At 48.7% G+C, this 25,102-nt stretch overlaps 3 protein-coding genes across 6 annotated transcripts; 1 reads left to right on the forward strand and 2 right to left on the reverse strand.

Moving 5' to 3' along the window:
* Positions 1-4,998, reverse strand: Scnm1 (sodium channel modifier 1). 2 transcript variants are annotated; one of them, NM_001107696.1, is made up of 7 exons: positions 3,770-3,931; positions 3,481-3,551; positions 3,130-3,218; positions 2,939-3,033; positions 2,746-2,834; positions 613-807; positions 1-337 (listed from the first exon to the last, which is right to left on the reverse strand). In NM_001107696.1, the coding sequence occupies exons 1-7, from the start codon at positions 3,818-3,820 to the stop codon at positions 238-240; spliced, it is 690 nt and encodes a 229-aa protein (NP_001101166.1). In that variant the 5' UTR covers positions 3,821-3,931; the 3' UTR covers positions 1-237. The 2 variants fall into 2 exon arrangements, with proteins under 2 accessions (NP_001101166.1, XP_087480211.1); XM_087624085.1 differs by lacking the exon at positions 3,770-3,931 and adding an exon at positions 4,105-4,998 and having other exon boundaries at positions 194-337.
* Lysmd1 (LysM domain containing 1) lies at positions 3,974-13,587 on the forward strand. 2 transcript variants are annotated; one of them, XR_015668056.1, is made up of 4 exons: positions 3,974-4,911; positions 7,798-8,162; positions 8,534-8,736; positions 11,638-13,587. XR_015668056.1 is itself a non-coding variant. In NM_001024302.2 (3 exon segments), coding segments are annotated over 3 exon segments (684 nt in total). In that variant the 5' UTR covers positions 4,254-4,731; the 3' UTR covers positions 8,673-9,555.
* Positions 9,552-25,102, reverse strand: Tnfaip8l2 (TNF alpha induced protein 8 like 2). 2 transcript variants are annotated; one of them, NM_001014039.1, is made up of 3 exons: positions 24,888-25,047; positions 12,292-12,460; positions 9,552-10,608 (listed from the first exon to the last, which is right to left on the reverse strand). In NM_001014039.1, exon 3 carries the CDS (start codon positions 10,577-10,579, stop codon positions 10,025-10,027), a length of 555 nt encoding a protein of 184 aa, NP_001014061.1. In that variant the 5' UTR covers positions 10,580-10,608; positions 12,292-12,460; positions 24,888-25,047; the 3' UTR covers positions 9,552-10,024. The 2 variants fall into 2 exon arrangements, with proteins under 2 accessions (NP_001014061.1, XP_087480213.1); XM_087624087.1 differs by having other exon boundaries at positions 9,554-10,608; positions 12,400-12,460; positions 24,888-25,102.

Raw genomic sequence — 25,102 nt, forward strand, 5'->3', positions numbered from 1 at the left:
CCTCTTTCTGACAGACTTATTAATAGGGCACCGGGCTGGATGCAGCTGACACTTGGCAAGAGTCTGAGAGAAGGTGGGGGAGGGGCCAGAAGTATGGGGAGTCATGTACCTTGTAGGGAAGGAGTGGCCAGCCTGAGGAGCAGACTTGAAATCCTAAGACGGAAGGAGGAAGTGGCCTCGGCGGTCAGCACACTCCCAGGACCCACAGCAGTTTATTTGTAGAACAAATAGGGGTTATCAGTCCAAGGGGAGGTCAGGGGGCTCTTCCTCATCAGAGTCAAACTCAACGTTTTCATCTTTTACCCATCGGCCTCGTCCATCTGGGACCCATCCAGAGCTGCAAATAGGAGAGAAAAGAGCACTGGTCAGGGAAGAGGTTCATGAAAAAGCTTCACGGAACAGAGTTCCATCCCAGGAACCTACAGGGTAGAAAGACCCGACCCCTGCAATTTGCACTCGGACTTACATAAGTGTGCCCCTACATAAATAAATAAACAAATACAATTTTTTAAAAAGTTACTGGTGATAAGAAAAAAGCCGTTGGATTGGTCTGAAAACAGGCAGGTCAGAGGGAAAAACAGGGAAACCAGAGGAATGTGATCCAGCACTCACCTTCGGAGGGTAAGGTAGTGGTTCAAGACTCGACGTTTTGTGGGACTCATGGGTGCAGAGGTGGAAAGAGCTGGTGACTTTTTGGCGTCTGATCTCTGCCTAGGCTCAGGCTCCTTACTGATCTTTGCACTCTGGAGTTCGGCCTCTGGAGTTGGCACAGAGGAACTGGAGACAGAGGGAGCAGGGGCTTCTGGTCTGGGCCGAAAAGAACCAAAGCCTGTAAAACCGAGTGAAGGAGAGCAGCAGCTTCCCCATGCTCCTCAGGCCAGAAGAGCAGTGCTTGAAATGATTTCCTTACGACTTTTGTTTATTTGCTTGATATTTGAGACAGTGTTTTTCTGTGATGCCCTGGCTGATCTGGAACTCACTATGTAGGCCAAGCTGGCCTCAAACTCAGAGATCCACCTGCCTCTGCCTTCCAAGTGCTGGGATTACCACCCAAGTGTATCACCACTGGCTGGCTCCAGTTCCTTAAGATCTTAAATATTCTACATATGTAAGACCTTGAAATTAGGAACTTGAGAAAAGCTGGGGCCAGAGAGATGGCTCAATGGTTAAGAGCACTGGCTATTGTTCTTCCAGAGGACCTGGGTTCAATTCCCAGCACCCACATGGCAACACACAAGTATCTTAAACTTCACCTTTGACATCCTCTCACAGACATACATACAGTAAAAACACCAATGCACATAAAATAAAAAATAAAAGGGAAAAAAGGAATTTAAGGAAAAACTAGCTTAATAGTTTGTAATGACTATTCCTGGTTGTCAAGTTGAGAATGTCCGGAATGAACTACAATCCAGAATTGGAGGGCACATCTGTGATCCAGATCTTGAGGTTGGAAGACACAAGTATCTGATCTGGATATTGGCATGGAGATCTTGAGCCACAGTGGCCATGAAAAGCTTAGGCCCAGGCAAGGTAGTACAGGCATTTAATCCCAGGAGACGGGCCAGGAGACCTCTGAGTTCAAGGTCAGCCTGGAACAAAGCAAGTCCCAGATCCAGGAGTGGTGGTCCACACCGTCATCTGAGCCACACCTTCTGTCGGAGGTCTACATAAGGACGTTGGAAGTAGGAAGACTCACTCTTCTTCACCTGCTTGCACTGACTTGCCAGCACATCTGTTGGAATCTACGTCCACAGCAGACCAGCTGAAACAACTAGCCTCATGGGACTGAGCAACTCCTAGGGTCTTGGACTTCCCATCCACAGCTACCCTTTTTTGGGATAGTTGGAATGTAGACTGTAAGTCACCACAATAAATTCCCTCACTATAGAGAGACATTCTATACATTCTGTGACTTTAGAGAACCTGACTAATACAGTTCTAAGTTTTTGTATTAAGACTTTCCAAAGCTAGGCATGGAACTGCTCACCTTCAATCCCAACATTTGAGGAGCAGAGACAGGCAGATCTCTGAATTTAGGCCAGCCTGGTCTAAATAGCAGGGTTCCAGGATAGCCAGGGCAACAAAGAGAGACCCTGTCTCAGTAACAAAGGAACAAAAAAGTGTACTACCATCCACCATTCCCTGCTAATGTTACTAGTTTTTTTTTTTTTTAAAGATTTATTTATTTATTATATATAAGTCTACTGTAGCTGTCTTTAGACACACCAGAAGGGGACATGAGATCTCATTACAGATGGTTGTGAGCCACCATGTGGTTGCTGGAATTTGAACTCAGGACCTCTGGAAGAGCAGTCAGTGTTCTTAACCACTAAGCCATCTCTCCAGCCCCCTCTTTTTATAAAAATGTATTTATTTATGCATTTTTAAATATGAGTGCTTTGTCTGTATGTACATCCTCACACCAGAAGAGGGCATCGGATCCCTTTATGGATGGTTGTGAGCCACTGTGTGGTTGCTGAGAATTGAACTCAGGACCTCTGAAGAGCCCCTTATGTTCCTAAACACTGAGTTCTCTCACCAACCCTTAATGTTACTATTTTTAAGTAGGATTATGCTACAATATTCCATTTCCTAAAGTTTTATTTTAAAATCATTAACTGTCATTAAAAAAAAATTTCCACAAGATTAGTATTTCTCAGAAGACAGTTTGCAGAGTAATAACTTTAAAGTCATCTATTTGCTTCTACCCTTTTCCACTCCTGGCTTTCTCATTCCACTGACCTGTGCTTCCTCCGGCAGCAGCTGTTATAGTGGGGAGCTCTGTGTAGAGCATTCTGGGTGATTATTCGAGTCTGGGTTAGCAAAGGAGCCTGACAATGAGAGAAGAGAGTGAGTCAAAGCTGTCAGAAGCAAATGGCCCCTCATGCCTGTTGCGTGCAGTATAGCCCCGTCTAAACAACACTGATGCCCTCACCTCAGTTTTGCTTTCTGTCTTCAGTTCGTTCTGCGGTCGTGGATTTTGCTCTGTTCCCTTGCCTGACTGCTTTTTTCCATAGAAAAGCTTCAGACCTAGGAAGAAGAAAAGCAAGGGAGAATGAAAAGATTTTGCCAAAATGTCAAGAGTTCATTCTCTATCTCCCGCCCTCCCTACTTCTCTTAACTTACTGGATAGATGCTTCTTGCCTGCACGGTGAGCTGTCAGCATGGCCAGGGTGTCCAGTACTGGTCGATGGGGGCAGATGGCACAAGCAAAGCTAGGGAAACAAGAAAAGTGAATTATAAGTGTGTGTGCGTGTGCGCGTGTGTTTTGTGTTCCAGCCTGCAGTCGCGGTGTACTTGCTATGGTGAGTAGATCCTACTTCTGTCATAGCACTCCTCCAACTCCCAGGTTTCCCAATCTCCACCCCTTCACTTCCAGCCAAAGAATACTATTATACTCCTGAACTCCTTAGTAACAAAAGTTTGTTGAGCCTCTGATCCCCGAATCCCCAGGCTTGATCCACTCTTCGCTCTCACCGTCCATCCCGCAGCATCAGCGCCTCATCCTCGGGGATGTAACTAGCTAGCAAGTCTCCAACTCTTCGTTTCTGCAGGAAGCAGGATAGAAGAAATGAATGAGAGGAACGGATGGATATTAAATAATACAGAGGAGTCAAATGGCACGGGGCCATGCAGATCATAGGGTAGAAAATGGGGTCACCTCTCAGTTCTGGTCCCCTAACACCCTCCCCTAGATGTCGCCAAAGCAACAAACCAAAGCAACAGGGCGGCTGAAGGTGATCAGGTGACTCTCACTAGGGCTTACTTTGAGCACATTGAGCTGACTCCAGTCGTCCCCTTCCCTCTTAAAAGACATCGCGACTATGAGAATATGATAAATTCTACGCCTACTTCGCTGCTCCTTTAGGCCACCGTAGGAAGAGTACACTATCGCCTTCTCTGCTTCCGGTTTCTTTCTGAGTCTGTACTTCCGGGGATGCTTTTCCACGCATGCATCGCGCAAGCCGGAAGACCCGCCTCCAGCGCCCTGAGGGGATCTGTATTTCCTATGATACTGCCTGGACGCTGTGCCTTTTGGGAAATGAAGTCTTTTGGTTATCTATTTTATTTTTTAATTTTTTTGGAGAGAACACCGCTCACCTGGACACAGGTCCTCGCATCTCGAAGGATCCAGGTGTTTGGAGACCCAAGATCCTGTACGTGGAGCCGGAATTTCAGGGTGGGACCCTCCTGAGGTGGAGGGAGGCTTCGGGGGATCTCAGTGGACTCTATATTGCAAACTTGTAGTCCTCAGGCTCGTCCTCCTCAGCCACAACCTACCTGGGGTGGGTTTTATTTGGAACAGAGAGGATGTGGGGGCTCCCGGCGTCCTGACTGTTGGATGTAGGGACACACTGAGGGAAGAGTGTTAATGAGGGTGTCTAGGGTTCAAAGGTCAGAGATCAGGCTTGCGAGGAGTTGGGGAGGGGGCGTCGAAAGTCCACGGGGTCAGCGACTGACAACTCAGGGAAGATATTTATGGGTAAGGGGCTTGAGGAAGAAGAAATGTAACCGGCCTGGAAGACTTCTTAAGATACGAACTGTAATTCCGAGCTCCGTAAGAAGCATCGAGAGGAGGAGGACGAATGTAGTCTCTCGAGAGTCGGGAGACTGAAGAGAAAAGAGAAAAAGAATTTTCTGAATATCCATTCTCTGGGTTCAGCCGTCACTGTTGGTCACTTAGCTGGGCTTTCCTCAGTTGTGACCCTAGATCTTGGAAGTGAGGAGATGGCTTCGCCCTCTAGACAGCCTCCCCTCGGAGGGTCAGGGCTGCTACGTGGGAGCCGTGCTCGTTCTTATGGAAGCCTGGTACAATCATCCTGCTCCCCAGTGAGGGAAAGACGCCTGGAGCATCAATTGGAGCCTGGAGACACCCTGGCTGGATTAGCACTCAAATACGGGGTGACGGTGAGTCTTCCAGGATTGAGGTAGTCCCCAGGAGAAAGTGGGTGGCCCGCTAAGCAACCACCTCTGACATTACCCAAATTATATTATGGCCTGTTTTTTTCTTATTTTGCTTTCACATCTTTGTGTAGTACTATTGGGCCAGATCTGCCCAGCTATCCCAGTGGGAGGAGCAGCTCCCGTGAAGGTGGGTGAGTGGGGGCGGGGCTTTCAGCCATTAACCAGACCTTGTGCCCCTATCAACTTAAGACTGATAAACCAGTTTGATCAAGGTCAAATCACTTGAGTGTCAGAAGAAAGGTCTGTCTGACTCTAAAGCCCATGCTATTAGCCAAGCAGGGGGAAAAATAATGAGAGTGACTAAATCTAAATTTACAGAAGTAAAGAAGAGCTGACTTTTAGTAGAGCTCCTAAGGCGCCTTCTGTAGTTCTTATTTCCACACCAGGGCTCTGCTCTCTTTATGTAGAGAAACAAAACAAGTGCCTTCTACATATCTCAAGTATTTCAGGTCAGACCTAGGAGAGGTTTGATGGACATACAAATATCTTCCGTTAAAGTTGCAGCCTTCCTGTCTATATCCTGTTTTACCACATACAAACAAATGTTGGACTTAGACAAATTCCCATGCTGCTCTACTTAAAGCAAAGCACACCTGTTGGTTGATGTGCTCGTGTAATTTAAATTCTCATGAGGAGCAGAGAAGAAACACTGCTATAAAGAACATTCACAAGGGGCGGGAGATCCAAAACTATTGGTTTTTGCTTGGAAGTGGGAGTGGAGATTATCTGTGGTTTTTTAGGGGGAGAAGGGTGCAGTTTCTAGTCAGTAATTCACTGTGTAGCCCAAGCTGGCCTAGAACTTCTGGTGTTCTTGCATCATGACTCTGAGATTAGGAATGTGACAACCACACTCTGGGGTCCAGGTTTTAGGACTGCCATCACCATGGGCCTTGAAGACCTAGAAACTTTCCTTCTGTGCTCCATACAAATCTATTTAACCCAGTTGTTTGTATCCTTGTCTTCCAGAAGTCTACAAGCTCTTTAAGAGCTGAAATAGTTTCAACTTTATGCCTCTAAACCCTGGGCATAGTCTCAGTCACGGGGGAGTTTAAAAGATGACTGAACGCTGTCAGGACATGGAAGTCCGACCCTTTAATCCCAGCACTCTCGAGGTAGAGATGGGATCTCTGAGTTCAAGGCCAGCCTGGTCTACAGAGTGCATTTCAGCACAGCCAGGGCTACACAGAGAAACCCTGTCTTCCAAAAACAGTCTGAAAGCCAGGCTCTGATGTTAGCCCTTAAGACACTGAGTCAAAGGGATGCAGAATTCCAGGCCAGCTCCACCTATAACAAGACCTAGAGAACATGAGTCGAAAGTGTAGTTCAGTGGTAGAATGCAGAAGAGAGACAAGGCTAGACACTTCCTGTGGGGGCTAAATAGACACAGTATTTGAATCCTCGCTTGGATTTAGTGAGGAGCCGTCGGAGGTTGCTAAGCCAGCTAGAGGGTTAATAGAGTCCTTTCCCTAGACAGCAAGAGAAAGATGTGTGGCCATGAAAGAGGAAGGACAGGTACCTGTGGCATTGGTGGGCACAAGTATGAGAGAACAGACGTGAGGTGTTTGTTTACTCATCCTTGGAGGTCTGTGAGGGTCCAGCCTAGGACTGCACACTAGGCAAGCGCTGTACCATGGAGCTACTCCGGAACCACCAAGATTTATGCATTTATTTTATTATTAGCTAAGGTCACACTCAGAGAACTGCCTGTCTGTCTCTGCTTTCCAAGTGCTGGAGTAGAGATGTGCACTATTAGCTGGAGTGGTAGCACATGCCTTTAATCCCAGCACTGGGTTCGGGGTGAGGGGGTCAGGGAAGGCAGAGGCAGGAGGACCTCTGAATTTGAGGCCATCCTGGTTTACAGAGTGAGTTCAAAGACATCCAGAGCTACATAGAGAAACCCTGTCTCAAACAAACAAACAAACAAACAAAAAAAGCACTACCATACTATTTGGCTTAGCTATTTTAAAATTTTATTTAGGACTGGAGAGATGGCTCAGTGGTTAAGAACACTGACTGTTCTTCCAAAGGTCCTGAGTTCAAATCCCAGCAACCACATGGTGGCTCACAACCATCTGTAATGAGATCTGATGCCCTCTTCTGGTGTGTCTGAAGACAGCTACAGTGTACTCATATAAAATAAATAAATAAATAAATCTTTAAAAAAAATTTTTTTTATTTAACATTTACCTTTAGCGGTTTGTTTGCGTGTGTGTCCATGTGCCACGAGGGTGCCTGGTGCCCATAGAGGTCAAAAGACCACCTGGAACTGGAGTTTCAGACTGTCACTGTCTTCAGTCACACTAGAAGAAGGCATCAGATCTCCATTACAGATGGTTGTGAGCCACCATGTGGTTGCTGGGATTTGAACTCAGGACCTCTGGAAGAGCAGTCAGTGCTCTTAACCACTGAGCCGTTTCTTCAGCCCCCACCTCCATAATTTCTAGAAATGTGAAAGTGTCCTGAGACTAAAGTATGAAGATTATAAAACAAGACTATTGTCAACTCTATATTTTACCGAGTTTTTATGGGGTCAAGTAAAATTGTACAGTTACTTAAAAAGTGTGAGGTGGTGGCCTAGGAAGAGGGCCCATTTGGTAATCCAGTTAATAAAAGTGCTTGCTACACACATGTAACAGCCTCCAGGTTCTACCCCTATGTAAACAGGTCTCCAACCACACACACCAATAATAAAAGTCTGGGATACTAAGCCAGAGATGTTTTGAGAGTAGCCTGGCCTATATAGTAAAAAAGGAAAACAGCTTGAGACGCTATATGAGATTGGTGGATCTTACTGTCAGACATTAATCTTGGCTGATTTTTTTTTTTAAGATGGAGCAGATTAAACGTACAAACCGCCTTTATACTAACGACTCCATCTTCCTGAAGAAAACGCTCTACATCCCCATCCTGACAGAGCCCAGAGACCTGTTTAATGGTTTAGATTCTGAGGAGGAGGAAAATGATGGAGAGGAAGAGGTTCGCCCGAGTAAGGATGAGATTGGTTCATCTTCAGGGAAGAGGAAAAATCAAGGGTCAGCCTCGAGTCAGCCCAAAGGCACAGGCCTCCCACCTCACCAGGGAACCTCCACACCCAGCCATGACCTTTCTGCCTCTGATTTCCTTAAGAAGCTTGACTCACAGATCAGCCTGTCGAAGAAGGCTGCTGCCCAGAAGCTGAGGAAAGGGGAAAGTGGGTGAGTCTCCCTCCAGCTGCTCTCTAACTCCCTGCATAGCCCCCTTCTTTTAGCTGGTCACAGACTAATGAACAACCGAAGGGCCTGAAGAGGTAAGTGATGCTGTCCTCCCACGTGGTCCCAACGTGTGAACAGAGCCAGCGGCATGTGGAACTGGGTGAGGCCATGGGAAAAGAGGTTCTGCAAATTCTCTGTCCTCACTAGTGTAGACTGTGAAGAAGCATTAGGAGTAAGGTTTCCAGAAGATACTGAGACTCCATCCAACAAGTGAAGCAAGGAAGGCAGCCCCCGCCCACCCACAACTACTCACTTGGTCCATTCTCAGGTTCTTGCCCTGATTTGTTGCTCTTTTGCCCTTCCCTCATCCTCAGGGTACCTGAGGAGGATACAGGTCTCTACCCCAGCTCCCCTCGGATGCAGCAGCGAGCAGTCCTGGGTCCTGTGCCACTCACCCGGACGTCTCGAACCCAGACACTGCGGGACCAGGAAGATGAAATCTTCAAACTCTGATGTCCCCAGAACTGATGAGCGCAGCAGAATGTTTAAGGAACAGCTCAAGGAGGAGGAGTCTGAGGTGAGGCTCAAGAGCAGTGCTCCCAGCCTGCCTCACTCCTCTCCAGCCATCTTGCCCAGCCTCTTTGTCAGGATTTCCTCAGCGGGGTACACTTTTTGGCAAGCGTAAGGGGTGGGAGCATTTCTTGGGCTGAATCTAGAGTTATCCTTTAGATTCAAAGGCTCTTTTATGCCCTTGCTGTCCCTTTCACCATTCCCTGGCCTTACACAGTGAAGCAGAGACCCCTCCCCTATCTCCAATGATCTTACCTAATTTATTTGGTGCTATGTTGAAGTAATATTTATTTGCTCTATCTAACTCTTTTCTCCTCTTAAGTGAGGGGGGCTGGGATTTCCATATCACTGAGGACAGGGAGACCCAGAATGTAAGTGGAGTCGGCTGTCTGCTCGCCTCTCCCAGTGAAGCATGTTACGGAGGCCAGAGTCAGGAAGCTCACCACAGAGTGGCAGACCAAGCTAAAGGGTAGGGGCTAAGTAACTCCCCGATACTTTTTACACCTCCTGGCTGAGTGAGCACCCTTCTTCCCTCTCCTCTCCTCAGTGTGTGGAGGGGCTGAGGAGAGGAAGATGCTCTGGGGTTCCTAGGAGGACAGTTGCACAAGTGTCTTTGTTACACACCCTAGCCTGCCTCTGCCTTGCTCCTCACTTCTTATTTAGCTGTAATCAGTTTGTCTTTGGTTCCTTAAGTGAAGAAACAGGCACTGGGAGTCTGCCGTCGCCTGTTGAGGAGTGGGGCTCATGAGATAAGTGTTGTTTCTAGACCTCTCCTCTGTTTAGCCTGAGTGTGGAGCTTGAGAGATTAAACAGTGAGCCCTGTGCATGTTTCAGTGGTTTTATTTCCCCTGTGCCTCCCTTCCCTCAGCTCCTTCTAGAAGCTCTGAAACACAGCATCTGTGTGTGTCCAAGTGCTGCCTCCAACTGGAGGAGATCCAGGAGGTCTCCGATGGCCACCTTCCTGGTCTGGCCTTTAGTGTCCCCTTCCTTGGGTTTGTGGAGAAGGAGGATCCCCTGTTCTGTGCAGCCATCCTGGGAGAGGCGGATCGGAGTTTCACTTCTTCTTCAGTCAGCTGTTTCCTTTACTGGAACTGGATGGGAGAGCCGCCTCACTCAGCTCAGTCTTACTTTATTCCACCAGCAGTTTGGGGGTGGGGGTGGCCTCGGTGTCAATAGCACTCTTGGGAGAGAATGAAGCCAGGGGATTGAAAAGCATTTGTGCGGGTTAGAAAGCCCGAAGTGTCGTTTCCCGGTCAGTCATTTTGCCAAAGTCCAGTGTGCTGAGCTCAGGAGCCTCAGAGCTTCCCCTCGTCTAGAAGCTTCCGGAGCCCATCACAGATCTTGTCAAGGTGCTGAGTGAAGTCGGGCCCGTAGAGGGCAGTCAGCAGGTCAGGGTCAGAGTAGTGATCAAACACGTGTCTGATGCGGTCATGTGACTTGGGTGTGAGGTGGTGCTCCACCAGCTCCAGCAGAATCTCCCGGCACTCGATGAGCAGACCTGCTAGCACAGCAGCCTCAAAGGTGAAGTCCACCTCACCAAAGCTAAGTGCAGTCATCGCACCCTGCCGCAGCTTCTGGCGAAATCGTGTAGCCAGAGCCAGCTCCCCAGGGCTAAAGCAGCCACTGCGGTGCAGCACCGCCACCTTGACGGCCACCTTGATGAGGTCTTTGATCACCCGTTGTGCCTTGGACCGGCTGTGCGTGTATTCTTTGGAGACGCGGTAAAGCTCGTCTAGCACCTCGCTGCTAGTCTCATCGATAAAGAGATGCGCCACGGACCGACCAGCCATTTTACTCAGCAGCTTCTTCTCCGCTTGTAGTGCCAGACTCTTTGAGCTGAAGGACTCCATGGTGCTAGGTGACCCTATGTGGTCTGTGACTAAAAGAGGCAATGGGAGGAGTTAGAGAAAAGGAGAGAAAGGATTTTCCTCTTCTTTACTGCTCTGCCTGCTTTGTCTTCCTGCTCCCCTGGGCCCCTTCCTGTAGGCCTTGCTTCTGCTTTTTCCTATTAGTGCTGTAAACAAGTCATCTGTGTCTCCAAACAGCCCGGAGGAGCAGGGAGAGCCCTGGCTGGAGGAGTGTGGGCATAACTGAAGTCTTAGGGCGGGAGGCTATACAGATCCAAAGCTTATGTCAGTGGAGGAACCATAAAGTCTTAAGAAAAGTGAGAGATATAAAGCCTCCGATTCCTAAATAGAACACTTGACTTTTTTTTTGGGTTGAGAACGAAGTTGTGTGCCAAGTGCTTGATACGAACTGCCTCGGTTTACCAACTTCATAAGGGTAACAGCCCTATGTTACAGTGAGAAATCTCCAGGTTAAAGGAACTCTTTTTTGTTGCTATTCTTGTCCTTTTCAATACAGGGTCTCTCCGCGTAACCCTGGCTGTCCTGGAACTCGCTCTGTAGACCAGGCTAGCCTCCAACTGAGGTCTGCCTGCCTCTGCCTCTTAAGTGATGGGATTAAAGGCGTGCACCACCACCTCTAGGCAAGGCATAGAGATCTTAAGCAGCTTGGCCTAGGAAATGATGAAAACAGGCTTCAAGGAGCTGGAGAGATGGCCAGGCTCACAAACAGATGGCCCACCATCACGTATAACTCTAGCTCCAGGGAGTCCCAACACCTCTGGCCTCTACTCACACATATACATAATAAATAACAAGTAGTGAGAAAAAATAGGCTACAAGTCAAATAATCCCTCCAAAGTCCCTCTCCGACAAGGAGTGCTGACAGTCCCGGCCCACCGAGGGTGGCTGGGGCAGCAGTAGTGGTCTCAGGCTGACTAGGCCGAGCTGAGGCCTTCCTGGGGGTATATCCTGTGCCTAAGGACAGGGTCTTCTCGCCATGGTCCTTGACTATGCTTCTTCTGGTTGTTTTGCTTCTTACTTCCCCCTCCCCGGCTCTGCAGGATGTGGCCGTGACCGCAATGAGGAGCAACCTCACCCTCTCCCTCAAATGAAAACAGGAGTCCTCGCAGAGGGAGGAGAGCCAGGGGGCTCTCTCCCACAACTCAATCACTCCAATGGGAGCCTGCCATCTTGATTTGTTTCTGCCTTGCCCTGCAGACGGTCCTGCCCTCCTCAGTGGAGGTAATTGTCCACAGGAGCCCGCTTTCCTTCTCGACTTGCCTTCTTCTTACCCAGCTCTCTGTTGCCCCGATATCTCCAACTAGGTCCCCAGTCCTCTCAGGGTAGCTATGTCACTCACTCTTTTTGTCCCAGCCTCTACATGATCTCCGTGAACCTCTAGTCTAGCTAAGCTTTCACTTTGGGTCACTGTACTCCCATGGCCGAAGATACTTTAGATCTGTAAATCTCTACTCATACCCCATGTGCACCTCCATGCCTCAGCTCTAGGCTCAACCCCCATCCCAACCCCGGTCTCCCTCTCAGATAACCTTGCCCATCCACTGAATACACTAAAATGGTTCTGGGGAGAGAGGGGAGACCCAAGAATTCTACGAGCGAGAGTTTCACAAAACAGAAAGAAAGGTGAGGGTGAAGAGGTTGGCTATCTCATCAGTGTCTCCCCGAAACCCGCCCCCTGCCATTGTCAGTCTCACCTGCTGTGCGCTGGGTGCCGGTCTTGCTTTGGATGTGTCTGAGAGCTAGCAGAAAGGAGAAGCTCCTTAGAGGCCCTTTGGTCTAGCCCCACCCCAAGCCCCGCCTACCTACTCTCCACCTCCGGTTCATCACCACTGTCACCAAGAAGTCCAGTGTCCCAAGAGCAGCCTAGAAATAAGACAAAGGTCAAAAGGAATGGAATTCTATAGGAAGCACCGACTCTGAGGTGGCAAGGACAGATTGCACACCTCCACCTAAACGGTCTGCTTCTTTCTTGCTGCCTAATATTCTTGTGGTACTGAGAACCCTGCAGAGTCCAGATTTTTAATGTGGAAGTCAGTGAGGAAAGTATGGAAGATCATCGAGTGGTGTAGTAGAACAGCATTACACAAGCGTCTTCAGGTCCTGGAAGGTAAGATTAGCATAGAACTGCCCCAATACCGGCAGGGGGTAGGTGCCAAGGTTGGGGGCTGCTGAGCCATACATGACCAGTAGGTGTCAGCATCGAGCCAAAACGCTAGAGGACCAAGTACAGCGTTTAATAGTTGTGAAGGGCCTGGAAAATGAAGGCCATCTCCAGTGAGGCAAAACTACACCTTTAGTCCCGGCACTCTGGAGGCAGAGACAGGCGGATCTCTGAGTTCAAGATCAGTCTGGTCTACAGAGTGAGCTCCAGGCCAGCCAGGGCTGCATAGTGAAACTCTTGGAAAAACAACCACCTATCACTCCAGCTCCAGGAATTCCAGTGTTCTCTTCTGGCCTCCAGAGTCATCTGCATAAACACAGTCCACAAACATACACTAGGGTGCAGAGAGACACAAATCTTTAAAAGGAGCTAATTATATAGCTTTCTTCAGCTCGGGATGAGAACCCGAAAAGAGGCCTTGGGATTCAACAATTTAAAAACTGTTCTGGGGTCCACCAGAGAGATGGCTCAGTGACTTGATCTTCCAGATGTCCTGAGTTTTATTTCCAGCACCTATATCTGGTGGTTCATAACCACTAGTTAGTTCCAGTGGGTCTAATACCTCTGGTCAGGCTGGAGAGATGGCTCAGAGGTTAAAAGCACTGACTGCTCTTCAGAGGTCCTGAGTTCAAATCCCAGCAACAGATGGTGGCTCACAACCATCTGTAATGAGATCTGATGCCCTCTTCTGGTGTGTGTGAAGACAGTTACAATGTACTCACATATAAATAATATTAAAAAAAATACCTCTGGTCTCCTTGGATACCTACACACATGTGGAGTACACATACATAACGTACATATAAACAATAAAATCTTTAAAAACATATTTTTATGTGCGTGTATGTATGCGTGTGTGTGTGTGTGTGTGTGTGTGTGTGTGTGTGTGTGTGTAGCCCAGAGGACAATTTCTGATGTCATTTGAGGAACCAAAGTCTCACTGGTCTGTCTCAGAGTTTCTGTTCCCATGATGAAACACCATTCTTGGGGAGAAAAGGGTTTCTTTTGCCTTCACTTCCATATCCAATCCATCACTGAAAGGAAGTCAGGGCAGGAACTGGTGCAGAGGTCATAGAAAGCACAATGCTTATCCCATTACTTTCTCAGCTTCTTTCCGAGTGGCACCCAGGGCCACCAGCCCAGGTGCCCACAGTGAGCCAGGCTTCCCATATCAACCAACAAAAAAGCACCACACTCTTAGACCCAGCCCTGGGGAGGCAGGTCTCTGTGAGTTCAAGGCCAGGCTGGTGTGCATAGTAAATGCTGAATGATTCTGAGAACCTATCTCCTGGAACTCACTCTGTAGCCCAGGCTGGCCTTGGACCCACAGAGATCCACCTGCCTCTGCCTCCTGAGTGCTGGGATTAAAGCTGTGTGCCACCACCTCCCTGCTAGATTTTTTTTTTCTTAAATAAAAAACCATGGAGTGGGGGTTGGGGATTTAGCTCAGTGGTAGAGCGCTTGCCTAGCAACCGCAAGGCCCTGGGTTCGGTCCCCAGCTCCGAAAAAAAAAAAAAAGAAAAAAGAAAAAAGAAAAAAGAAAAAAAAACCATGGAGGGGCCAGAGAGATGGCTTGGAGGTTAAGAGCACTGACTGTCCTTCCAGAGGTCCTGAGTTCAATTCCCAGCAACCACATGGTGGCTCACAACCATCTGTAATGGGATCTGATGCCCTCATCTGGTGTGTCTGAAGACAGCTACAGTGTACTTATATAATAAGTGAATTTATATAATAAATAAATGAATTTAAAAAACATGGAAATGGGGGTTGGGGATTTAGCTCAGTGGTAGAGCGCTTGCCTAGCAAGCGCAAGGCCCTGGGTTCGGTCCCCAGCTCCGAAAAAAAGAAAAAAAAAAAACAAAAAAAAAAACCCATGGAAATGAGGACTCAGCAGTCACTCTATAAGATGTCTACCATCCATGTGAACACCTAAGTTTGATCCACACGTAGCACGTAGCTAAAACACCAGGCAGGCAAGGCAGAACACACAGGAAGTAGAGACAGGAGGGGCCCAGTTGCAGGCCAGTCTAGCAAAATAGATTCAGATTCCGTGAGAGATTCAATGAGCTCCAGATTCAGTGAGAGATTTGTCTCAAAAACATTAAAATGGAGGGATTGTGGGAGGAGTGGACAGGATATAAGGTAAAAAAAAAATAATAATTTTTTTTTCTTTTCCTTTTTTCAGAGCTGGGGACCGAACCCAGGGCCTTGTGCTTGCTAGGCAAGCGCTCTACTACTGAGCTAAATCCCCAACCCAATAATAATAATTTTAAAAGATGTGAGTTGGGGGCTGGGGATTTAGCTCAGTGGTAGAGCGCTTACCTAGGAAGCGCAAGGCCCTGGGTTCGGTCCCCAGCTCCGAAAAAAAAAGAACCAAAAAAAAAAAAAAAAAAAAAAGATGTGAGTTGGAGGAAGACATTTGACTCACATATGCACACACACAGTTGAGGGTGAAAGTGTGGAAAGGGGGTGGAAGAGGGTGAAGGAAAAAGTGCCCAAAAAGTAGCAAAAAGGCCAGCTATACACACTCACACACACACTAGCACACACATGTGAATGTGTGCACACACATGCATACACATGTGCACACACATGCATACACATGTGCACACACATGCATGTGAATTTGGAGGAGAAAGGCAGAGGTCATGGCGGGACAGTAATTGAAAGCACTTCTTATGGTTCTTATGGTTACAGCTGTTTGTAACTCCAGCCCCAGAGGACCCAACACCCTCTTCCTGCCACCATGGCCACCCACAAGCATAGGCACATATAAACAGACAAATACACATGAAGAACAGACCTTAGACTGGTGTGTGATGGTGCATGCATGCCATCGTGGCACTCGGGAAGCAGAGGCAGGCAGATCTCCGGGAGTTCCAGGCCAGCCAATGTCACACAGTGAGACCCTGTCTCCAAACAAAACAAGGGGCTGGAGGGACGCCTGAGAAGTCAAGAGCTCTTGTTGCTCTCCCAGAGGAACCAGGTTTGAGTCTGGGCACCTTTGTGGTGGCTAACAACCACCTGGAACTCTAGTTCCAGACAGTCTCACACCCTCTTCTGGCCTCTTCAGACACCGAACGCACAAATGGGCATGCAGACAAGACAACCATACACACTAAGTGGGGTTTCTTTGTTAGGTTGGTTGGGTTGGGCTTTCTAGACAGGGTTCCTGTGTGTAGTCCTTGAACTCACTCTGCAGACCAGGCTGCCTTTGAACTCACAAAGATCTGCCTGCCTCTACCTCTGAAGTGCTGGGATTATGTTGTGTGTCACCACCACCCAGCTTGGGAGGAAATGCTCTTAATGGCTGAGCCATATCCAGCCCCTCCACCTTTGTGTCTCACAGAACGTGGAGCTCACTGAATATCCAGACTGTCTGCTTACCTAATTCCATAATTCTCCTGGGTTTGCATCCCCAACACCAAGCCTGTGGTACTGAGGACCCAGATTCAAGTCACCATACTTTTAGTGGCAAGTGCTTCGCCAACTGAGCCATCTCCCTGGTGGGTGTGAGACAGCTCCTGCCCAGGGCTCCTAACGTGTAAAACTGCCTGAGCATTGGAATTACACGTATATGTCGTCATCTTCATGAAGTATGTATAATCTAGGTAGAAACAAGAATAAGATGACTAGACAGACCCTGGTGATACAAGCCAGTAATCCCAGCTTCTCAGGAAGGGAGGGCAGGCCAGAAGGTGGCAAGTTCAAGGCCTACCTGAAGTGCAATATGAATTAGAGGTTGTGGGGCATTTTAGTGATACTTGTGACTGGAAAACAAAACCCAGGGAAGTAACTGAGTGCTGGAGCTCATGTTGCCTGGTGTTTTCCAGGCCTTAGGGATACTTATTCCCAGTGTTGCCAGGGGGATAGAGAAAAGGGATGTGGGGTGGAAACAGTAAAAAGTTCTTGGGGGAGTGGTTTGTGTGCGTGTGGTTTTTTTTTTTTTTTCCCCAAGACAGGGTCTCTGTGTAGTCCTGGCTGTCCTGGAACTCACAGAGATCCACCTGCCTCTGCCTCCTCCATGCTGAGGTGCTGAGTGCTGGGATTAAAGGCACTGGCCACTTGGTCAACTTAAAACCCCCATTAATTAATTAATCAATTAATTAAGTAATTCTCTTTACATTCCAACCGTAAAAGGTTTTTTTTTTTCTTTTCTTTTTTTAGGAGCTGGGGACCGAACCCAGGGCCTTGCACTTGCTAGGCAAGCTTACTCTACCACTGAGCTAAATCCCCAACCCCCACCGTAAAAGGTTTTTAACTCATGATTCAGCTGCCCACTCTATTCACCTCTGTAGCCTTGACTCGTCCTTTTTTGTCTTTTTATTATTTCTTAGTGTGCCTGACGTGTGATTATGTTTGGGCATGTGCCACAGCTGGCATGTAGTGGCAGTCAGAAGGCAGCTGTATGCTTCTCTCCTTCCAACTTTTTTAGGTTCTGGCAATCCAACCCCAGTCATCAGGCTGGCGTAGCTTACCAACTGAACCTCTGGATATCTCTGGTCTGTCTTTTATTTTTGTTTTTAATTCTTTTTTTTTTTGGTTCTTTTTTTTTTTCGGAGCTGGGGACCGAACCCAGGGCCTTGCGCTTCCTAGACAAGCGCTAAATCCCCAACCCTTGTTTTTAATTCTTTGAGACAGGTCTCTCTTTGTAGCCCAGCTTGCCTTGAGCTCAGACAGGAGGTCTGCCTTGCCATCTGCTGTGTAACAGTTTCCTCTGAAGACTGAAACATTCCATCCAGTAGGAAGCTCCTTCAGCAAACAACTCAAAGTAGCTTCAGGAACTCCCTGAAATTAACCAGATTTTCGCTACCACAGAAAGCAACAAAAGGGTGGTTCTTAAACAAAAGGAGTCTGAGCTGCAAAGACTCTCAGTTGAGCTGGGCTCTGAGCTGCCTGGGAGAGGTTTAGAACAGCTAAGGCAACTGGGCCAACACTCCCCACCCTGCAACGTGCTCCAGGTTCCCAGCTTTTGCTGGGGTGGGCTTCAGTGATGCATTTGTCCTTGTGCCATTTCTGCTCCTATAAGTAACCCTAATAAAACTCATTGGTTCACCAAGTTGGACTTTGGTGGACTTCCTAGCTGGGGTGAATAGGCGTGAATGTTATGTCTCCCCAGGGAAAGTTTTGTCACACACCACAACCACACACAGCTTATCTCTTCTTGCAATGCTTAGCCATGTTGGTATTTTAGCTTCCTCTGGTGTACACTGTGGGGTCTTCTTCCTGCTGCCTCTTCCTCTGCGCTAAGGTCCTCACACTCTGTCTCCTCTGCCTGGAACTCTCTTCAATTTCCAGCCTGTGCCTCTTCCCTGCTCCATGAGTTCCTACTCATCATTTAGGTTTCAGATAAAAAATCTTAGTTCCCTTGTTTCTGAGTCGCCCTGGTTTTCTGGAATGTTGTGTAGACCAGCAGGCCTCACTCTTACAGCAGATTACCCTGCCTCTGCCTTCTCGGTGAATTCTGGGATTACAGGTGTGTGCTACCACACCAGACTGGAGTGCCCATCCTTGGGCTATCTTTTGTTCTTTAAAGTCCATTAGACTGTGTTACAGTCTCTGGCCCTGCACTCCTCCCTGTTGGTGTGTGCGCCAGCAAGTGTGGTGGCCAGAGTGCTGCTGAGTGGCCTCCTGAGTTGCTCTCCAACTTGCTTTTTGAGGCTGGGTCTTCTACTGAAGCTGAGAGTCACCTGTTTTGCTAGACCTGCTGGCCAATGAGCCCCCGAGGTTCTGCTGAACCCACAACACACATACCACTGTGACGTGTGACTTCTGGTGGGAGCTGGGGCTCTGGATTCATTCAGTCTGTACAGCAAGCACTTTACCGATCAAGCTGCCTCCCCAGTCCCATACCTCTCCTATTGTAGTGTGTGACATCATCATCATCATTTGGGTTATTTTTTTGGAGGGGGAGTGACAAGGTTTCTCTGTGTAACCCTGGTTGTCCTGAATCTCACTCTGTAGACCAGGCTGGCCTCAAACTCAAAGATCCATCTGCCTCTGCCTCTGCCTCCTGAGTGCTGGGTGGTGTGTGCCACCACTACCTAGCTACGTGTGACTTTCTTAACTGGTAAATTGTGAACCATGAAGACACCCATGCTTTATCCTGCTCAGTAAATGCTTCCTGAAAGACTAAGTTCAAAATGCACAGGATATAAGGGGCCATTGGTGAGTTCAGTTTAGTAAACTGCTTGCCAGGTAAACTGAGTCCAATCCCCAGAACCAATATTTAAAAGAAAAAACCTGGGGATTGGGCAGTGGTGGCCACACCTTTAATCCCTACACTCAGGGGCAGAGGCAGGAGGCTCTCTATGAATTTGAGGCCAGCCTGCTCTATAGAGTAAGTTCCAGGACAGCCAAGACTACATGGAGAAACCCTGCCTTGAAAAACAAAACAAAACAAAACAAGCCAGCTAGTATACACTTAGATTCCACAGCACTAGGGAAGCAGAGAGAGGAATTCCCTGTGGCTCACTGGCTAGACAGACTTGCTCACTTAGCTCCAGGACAAGGAGAGACCATGTCTGAAAAAAAAAGGGTAACCTAGGTGTGGTAGCACAGACCTTTAATCCCAGCACCTGGCAGCAGAGGCAGATGGATCTCTATGAGTTAGAGTTCAGGAGAGAAACCTGGGGGGAACCTCTGGACTCTACACATGTACCTGCACACAGATGAACACACACACACACACATACATACATACATACATACATACATACATACACACATACACACATACATACAAACACATACATACATACACATACATACAAACACACATACACACATACACACATACATACAAACACACATATACATACACACATACATAGATATACATACAAACACACATACATACATATACATACAAACACACATACATACATACACACACATACATACAAACACACATATACATACATACACACATACATACAAACACACATACATACATATACATACAAACACACATACACACATACACATACATACAAACACACATACATACATAAACATACATACAAACACACACATACATACAAACACACATATACATACACACATACATAGATATACATACAAACACACATACATACATATACATACAAACACACATATACACACATACACACATACATACAAACACACATATACATACATACACACATACATACAAACACACATACATACATATACATACAAACACACATACACACATACATACACACATACACATACATACAAACACACATACATACATAAACATACATACAAATACACACATACATACACATACATACACACACAGACACACAGACATACACACACACAGAGACAAACACACATACATACACACACACAGACATACACACATACATACACACATACACACATACACATACATATACTTACACATATACACACATACACACATACACACACACACATACACTCAGACAGAATGAATCAAGATAGGGAGGAAATGGTATAAAGATAACAGTTATGTCATGTGACAGTGTTCTCATGGGAAAGGCTTGACTTTTTTTTTTTTTCCAGACAGTGTCTCACTTTGTCAGACGGGCACTGAACTCACCACAGCTCCACCTTTTTTCTCTTGCTGGGAAACCTTATGTGTACCTTGCAGGGCCTATGTGTGCTAGGCAAATGTTCTTCCATTGAGTTCTGTCCTGAGCCCCTCTCTTAACGAATACCCAGTACTAGTGAGTACCAGTATGTGAACTACTATATAATTATCAGTAGACTCTCAGAAGGAATGAGGAGCTTTCAGAACAGAACAGGCTGGAGAGATGGGTCAATAGTTAGGAGCACTGACTGCTCCTCCCAGCACTGCAGCCCACAATCCTCTGTTACTCCAATCCCACGGCACCTCTGAGGGCACCGGGCAGGCATGTGGTACACAGATATACATACAGACAAAACACCCATACACATAAAATACATAAATAAAACTAATTTTAAAAAGAAACAAAACATTAATAACAATGTTAGTGAGGAAGACCAGGGAAATAAACATGTAAACAATTGAAAACTAATGTTTTAGGCGGGGCCGTGGTGGCCTGTGCCCTTAATCCCAGCACTCAGGAGGCAAGGGTAGGCAGATGTCTGAGTTTGAGTCTACCCTGGTCTACAGAGGGAATTTCAGGACTAGAAAGAAACCCCATCTTGAAGAGGAGGGAAAGGGAGGGGAGGGATAGGAAGAGAGGAGAGGAGAAGAGGAGGAGGGGAAGGGAAGGGAGGGGAGAGGAGAGGAGAGGAGGAAAGGGGAGGGGAGAGGAGAGGAGAGGAGGGGAGGGGAGAGGAGGGGAGGGGAGAGGAGGGGAGGGGAGAGGAGGGGAGGGGAGAGGAGGGGAGGGGAGGGGAAGGGAGGGGAGGGGAGGGGAGAGGAGAGTCGAGGAGGGGAGGGGAAGGGAGGGGAGGGGAGGGGAGGGGAAGCGAGGGGAGGGGAGGGGAGGGGAAGGGAGGGGAGGGGAGGGGAGAGGAGAGTCGAGGAGAGGCGAGGAGAGGAGGGGAGGGGAAGGGAGGGGAGGACAGGAGAAGAGGAGGAGGGGAGGGGAGAGGAGAGGAGGGGAGGGGAGGGGAGGGGAGAGGAGAGGAGGGGAGGGGAGGGGAGAGGAGAGGAGGGGAGGGGAAGGGAGGGGAGGGGAGAGGAGAGTCCAGGAGAGGAGGGGAGGGGAGGGGAGGGGAGGGGAGGAGAAGAGGAGGAGGGGAGAGGAGAGGAGAGGAGGGGAGGGGAGAGGAGAGGAGAGGAGGGGAGGGGAAGGGAGGGGAGGGGAGGGGAGAGGAGAGTCGAGGAGAGGCGAGGAGAGGAGGGGAGGGGAGGGGAGAGGAGAGGAGAGGAGGGGAGGGGAAGGGAGGGGAGGGGAGGGGAGAGGAGAGGAGAGGAGGGGAGGGGAAGGGAGGGGAGGACAGGAGAAGAGGAGGAGGGGAGGGGAGAGGAGAGGAGGGGAGGGGAGGGGAGAGGAGAGGAGGGGAGGGGAAGGGAGGGGAGGGGAGAGGAGAGTCGAGGAGAGGAGGGGAGGGGAGGGGAGGGGAGAGGAGGGGAGGGGAGGAGAAGAGGAGGAGGGGAGAGGAGAGGAGAGGAGGGGAGGGGAGAGGAGAGGAGAGGAGGGGAGGGGAAGGGAGGGGAGGGGAGGGGAGAGGAGAGTCGAGGAGAGGAGGGGAGGGGAGTGGAGAGGAGGGGAGAGGAGAGGAGGGGAGGAGAGGAGAAGAGGAGGAGGGGAGAGGAGAGGAGAGGATAGGAGGGGAGGGGAGGGGAGAGGAGAGGAGAGGAGGGGAGGGGAAGGGAGGGGAGGGGAGGGGAGAGGAGAGTCCAGGAGAGGAGGGGAGGGGAGGGGAGGGGAGGGGAGGAGAAGAGGAGGAGGGGAGAGGAGAGGAGAGGAGGGGAGGGGAGAGGAGAGGAGAGGAGGGGAGGGGAAGGGAGGGGAGGGGAGGGGAGAGGAGAGTCGAGGAGAGGAGGGGAGGGGAAGGGAGGGGAGGGGAGGGGAGAGGAGAGGAGAGGAGGGGAGGGGAAGGGAGGGGAGGACAGGAGAAGAGGAGGAGGGGAGGGGAGAGGAGAGGAGGGGAGGGGAGGGGAGAGGAGAGGAGGGGAGGGGAGGGGAGAGGAGAGGAGAGGAGGGGAGGGGAAGGGAGGGGAGGGGAGAGGAGAGTCGAGGAGAGGAGGGGAGGGGAGGGGAGGGGAGGGGAGGAGAAGAGGAGGAGGGGAGAGGAGAGGAGAGGAGGGGAGGGGAGAGGAGAGGAGAGGAGGGGAGGGGAAGGGAGGGGAGGGGAGAGGAGAGTCGAGGAGAGGAGGGGAGGGGAGGGGAGAGGAGGGGAGAGGAGAGGAGGGGAGGAGAGGAGAAGAGGAGGAGGGGAGAGGAGAGGAGAGGATAGGAGGGGAGGGGAGGGGAGAGGAGAGGAAGGGAGGGGAGGGGAGGGGAGAGGAGAGGCGAGGAGAGGAGAAATGTTTTGGCCATGGACAAGAGGACCAAATGGTATTAATTACAGATATTGTAGGCTTTGTGCTCTTCCTGTGTTCCTGGGTGATTTTACGCTCCCTCAAGTAAATTAAAGAAGCCTGGTGATGCAGCCCACGCTGCCAGCACTTTGGCTGTAGAGAAAGAGTATCTGCCGTCCCAGCTCCTTAGTGTGTTCCAGGCAGCTTGGACTACATGGCCCACCCTGCTTCAAAGAGAAATGTCTAAGCGTTGCGGTTCAGTTATGTCTGTAATCCCAGCATCCCAGCATTCACAGAGGCTGAGCCTGAAAGGCCAGCACTCAGGAGACTGAGGCAGGAGAATTGCTGAGAGGGATCAACCTGGGCCATGGATGGAATGAAAATCTCTCAAAAACTAAATTCACAGACACACATGCAGACAAAGAAGGTTTTCAAAGTTGACGATAGCCTGGTGTGGTGGCTCAGGCCTATATCTCTGAATTCCAGAGGTAGAGGTAGGTTGATTGTGAGTTTAAGACTAGCCTGGTCTACTTGGAGAATTCAAGGCCAGCCAGGGATACATAGTGAGATCCAGTCTCAAAAACAAAGTTAAATTATGATATCCCTTTGTTTATTATTATTATTATTATTATTATTATTATTATTATTATTATTTTGGTTTTGGTTTTGTCAAGGCAGGGTTTCTCTGTAGCCCTGGCTTTGTAGACCAGGCTGACCTCAAACTCACAGAGAACAATTTGCCTCTGTCTTCCAAGCGTTGGGATTAAAGGTGTAAGACACCGCCCAGCACTTGTTTTTAGGTTTTTAAAGTGAAGGACTTTATTAAATATGCCGCAGGAGGGCAGCAGATGGAACAACAAGTAGAACCGAGCATTTGGTTTTTGCTTGTTTGTACGTAGCTCAGGCTAGCCTTAAACCCATGGCTGGAGACTGAGCCCGGAGCTTACCATATACTAAGAGTGGCATCCGACAGTGGCTGGTCCGTGGCCAGCTCAGGTTCGGCGTGGTTCGGGTCATTCTCTCATCAATCATGAGAGACCTAAGCTTGACAGGGCTGGAGCCAGTGCACAGCTTTTTTTTTTTTTTTTTTTTTTTTTTTTTTTTGGTTCTTTTTTTCGGGGCTGGGGACCGAACCCAGGGCCTTGCGCTTCCTAGGCAAGCGCTCTACCACTGAGCTAAATCCCCAACCCCCAGTGCACAGCTTTTAATCTACCCCACCCCACCATGTTCCTTTCAATCTTTGATGCATTTACTCATTCCTCTGCTTACTGCTTGCCAGACATTATAACCGAGTGCTGGGGATAAAGAGGACAGGAGACAGGCTTCTGCTGGGAGCAGTGGCTCACAAATGTATGATTAGCATTCTGAATGCTGAGGGAGGGTTGCTCTGAATATGAGATCAGCATGGCCATAGGGACAAATGCATAGTGAGCCCGGGCCAGCAGGACAGAGTGAGACTCTGGGGTTTTTTTGTTTTTGTTTTTTTTTAAAAACCAAACTTCCTGTTTTTATTCATTTATTACATTTCTTTGAAAAAAAGTTTATTGGCCTTTTGGATTGAGTTTATTTGCCAGAAACAACTTGTCGTACGTCTGTTGGAGCCAGCACACTGCCTCTTTGGTTCTCTGGTTCCAATGAAACCTGCCATGTATGCTGACCTGTGTTGCTGAAACCCTGGTCCTAGATCCCAATGCTTGGGTTGTTTCGATGCCTCTGAGAATTGTGTCTTTTCCCAACTCAGCTCCTTCAGAGCTTTCTCCAGGATTGTCTGCCCTCGGTGTAGCCAGCACCGGTCTTTCCATCTATCCTGATGCTACAGAGCCTGCTGGTGTCTTTTAGCTTTGTGTCTGGCCGTGGCTGCACAGGTCACAGGTCAGTCTGTCTGTTTTCCCACACACAGAATTTAAGGCTGTGCTTGTGGATATGAAGTTCCTGCACGGGTTCTCCTTCTCAACCTGTCCTGTGCCACCATGGCCAACAGGAAGGGCAAATTTCCTGTTTTCATCTAATTAGGTGTTTTGAGATAGTCTCACTATGTAGCCTTGACTGGCCTGGAACCCACTATATAGACCAGGCTGGCTTTGAACTCACAGAGATCCACTTGCCTCTGCCTTCTGAGTGCAGGGAGCAAAGGCTATAGTGGTGAATACATACTAAAAATAAAATGGACATACCCAACAAATCATGATCTAGGTGGGGCCCAAGTTCAGCAGAAAGACCTCAGTTGGACACTTGGATTCTGGTTGAGTGCCACACACAGTCATTGTCACTGGGGGTGAGGATTATCTCTGTTGGAGAGAATGCACAGCAAAAGAGGGTGCCTGAAGATGTGACCTCAGGGACACACACTTAATAGAGGTTGGGGAAGTCATTCACAGATTTGAGGAAT

The sequence above is a fragment of the Rattus norvegicus genome, chromosome 2, assembly GCF_021556685.1.
Source record: "Rattus norvegicus strain SHRSP/BbbUtx chromosome 2, alternate assembly SHRSP_T2T, whole genome shotgun sequence".
NCBI lineage: Eukaryota > Metazoa > Chordata > Mammalia > Rodentia > Muridae > Rattus > Rattus norvegicus.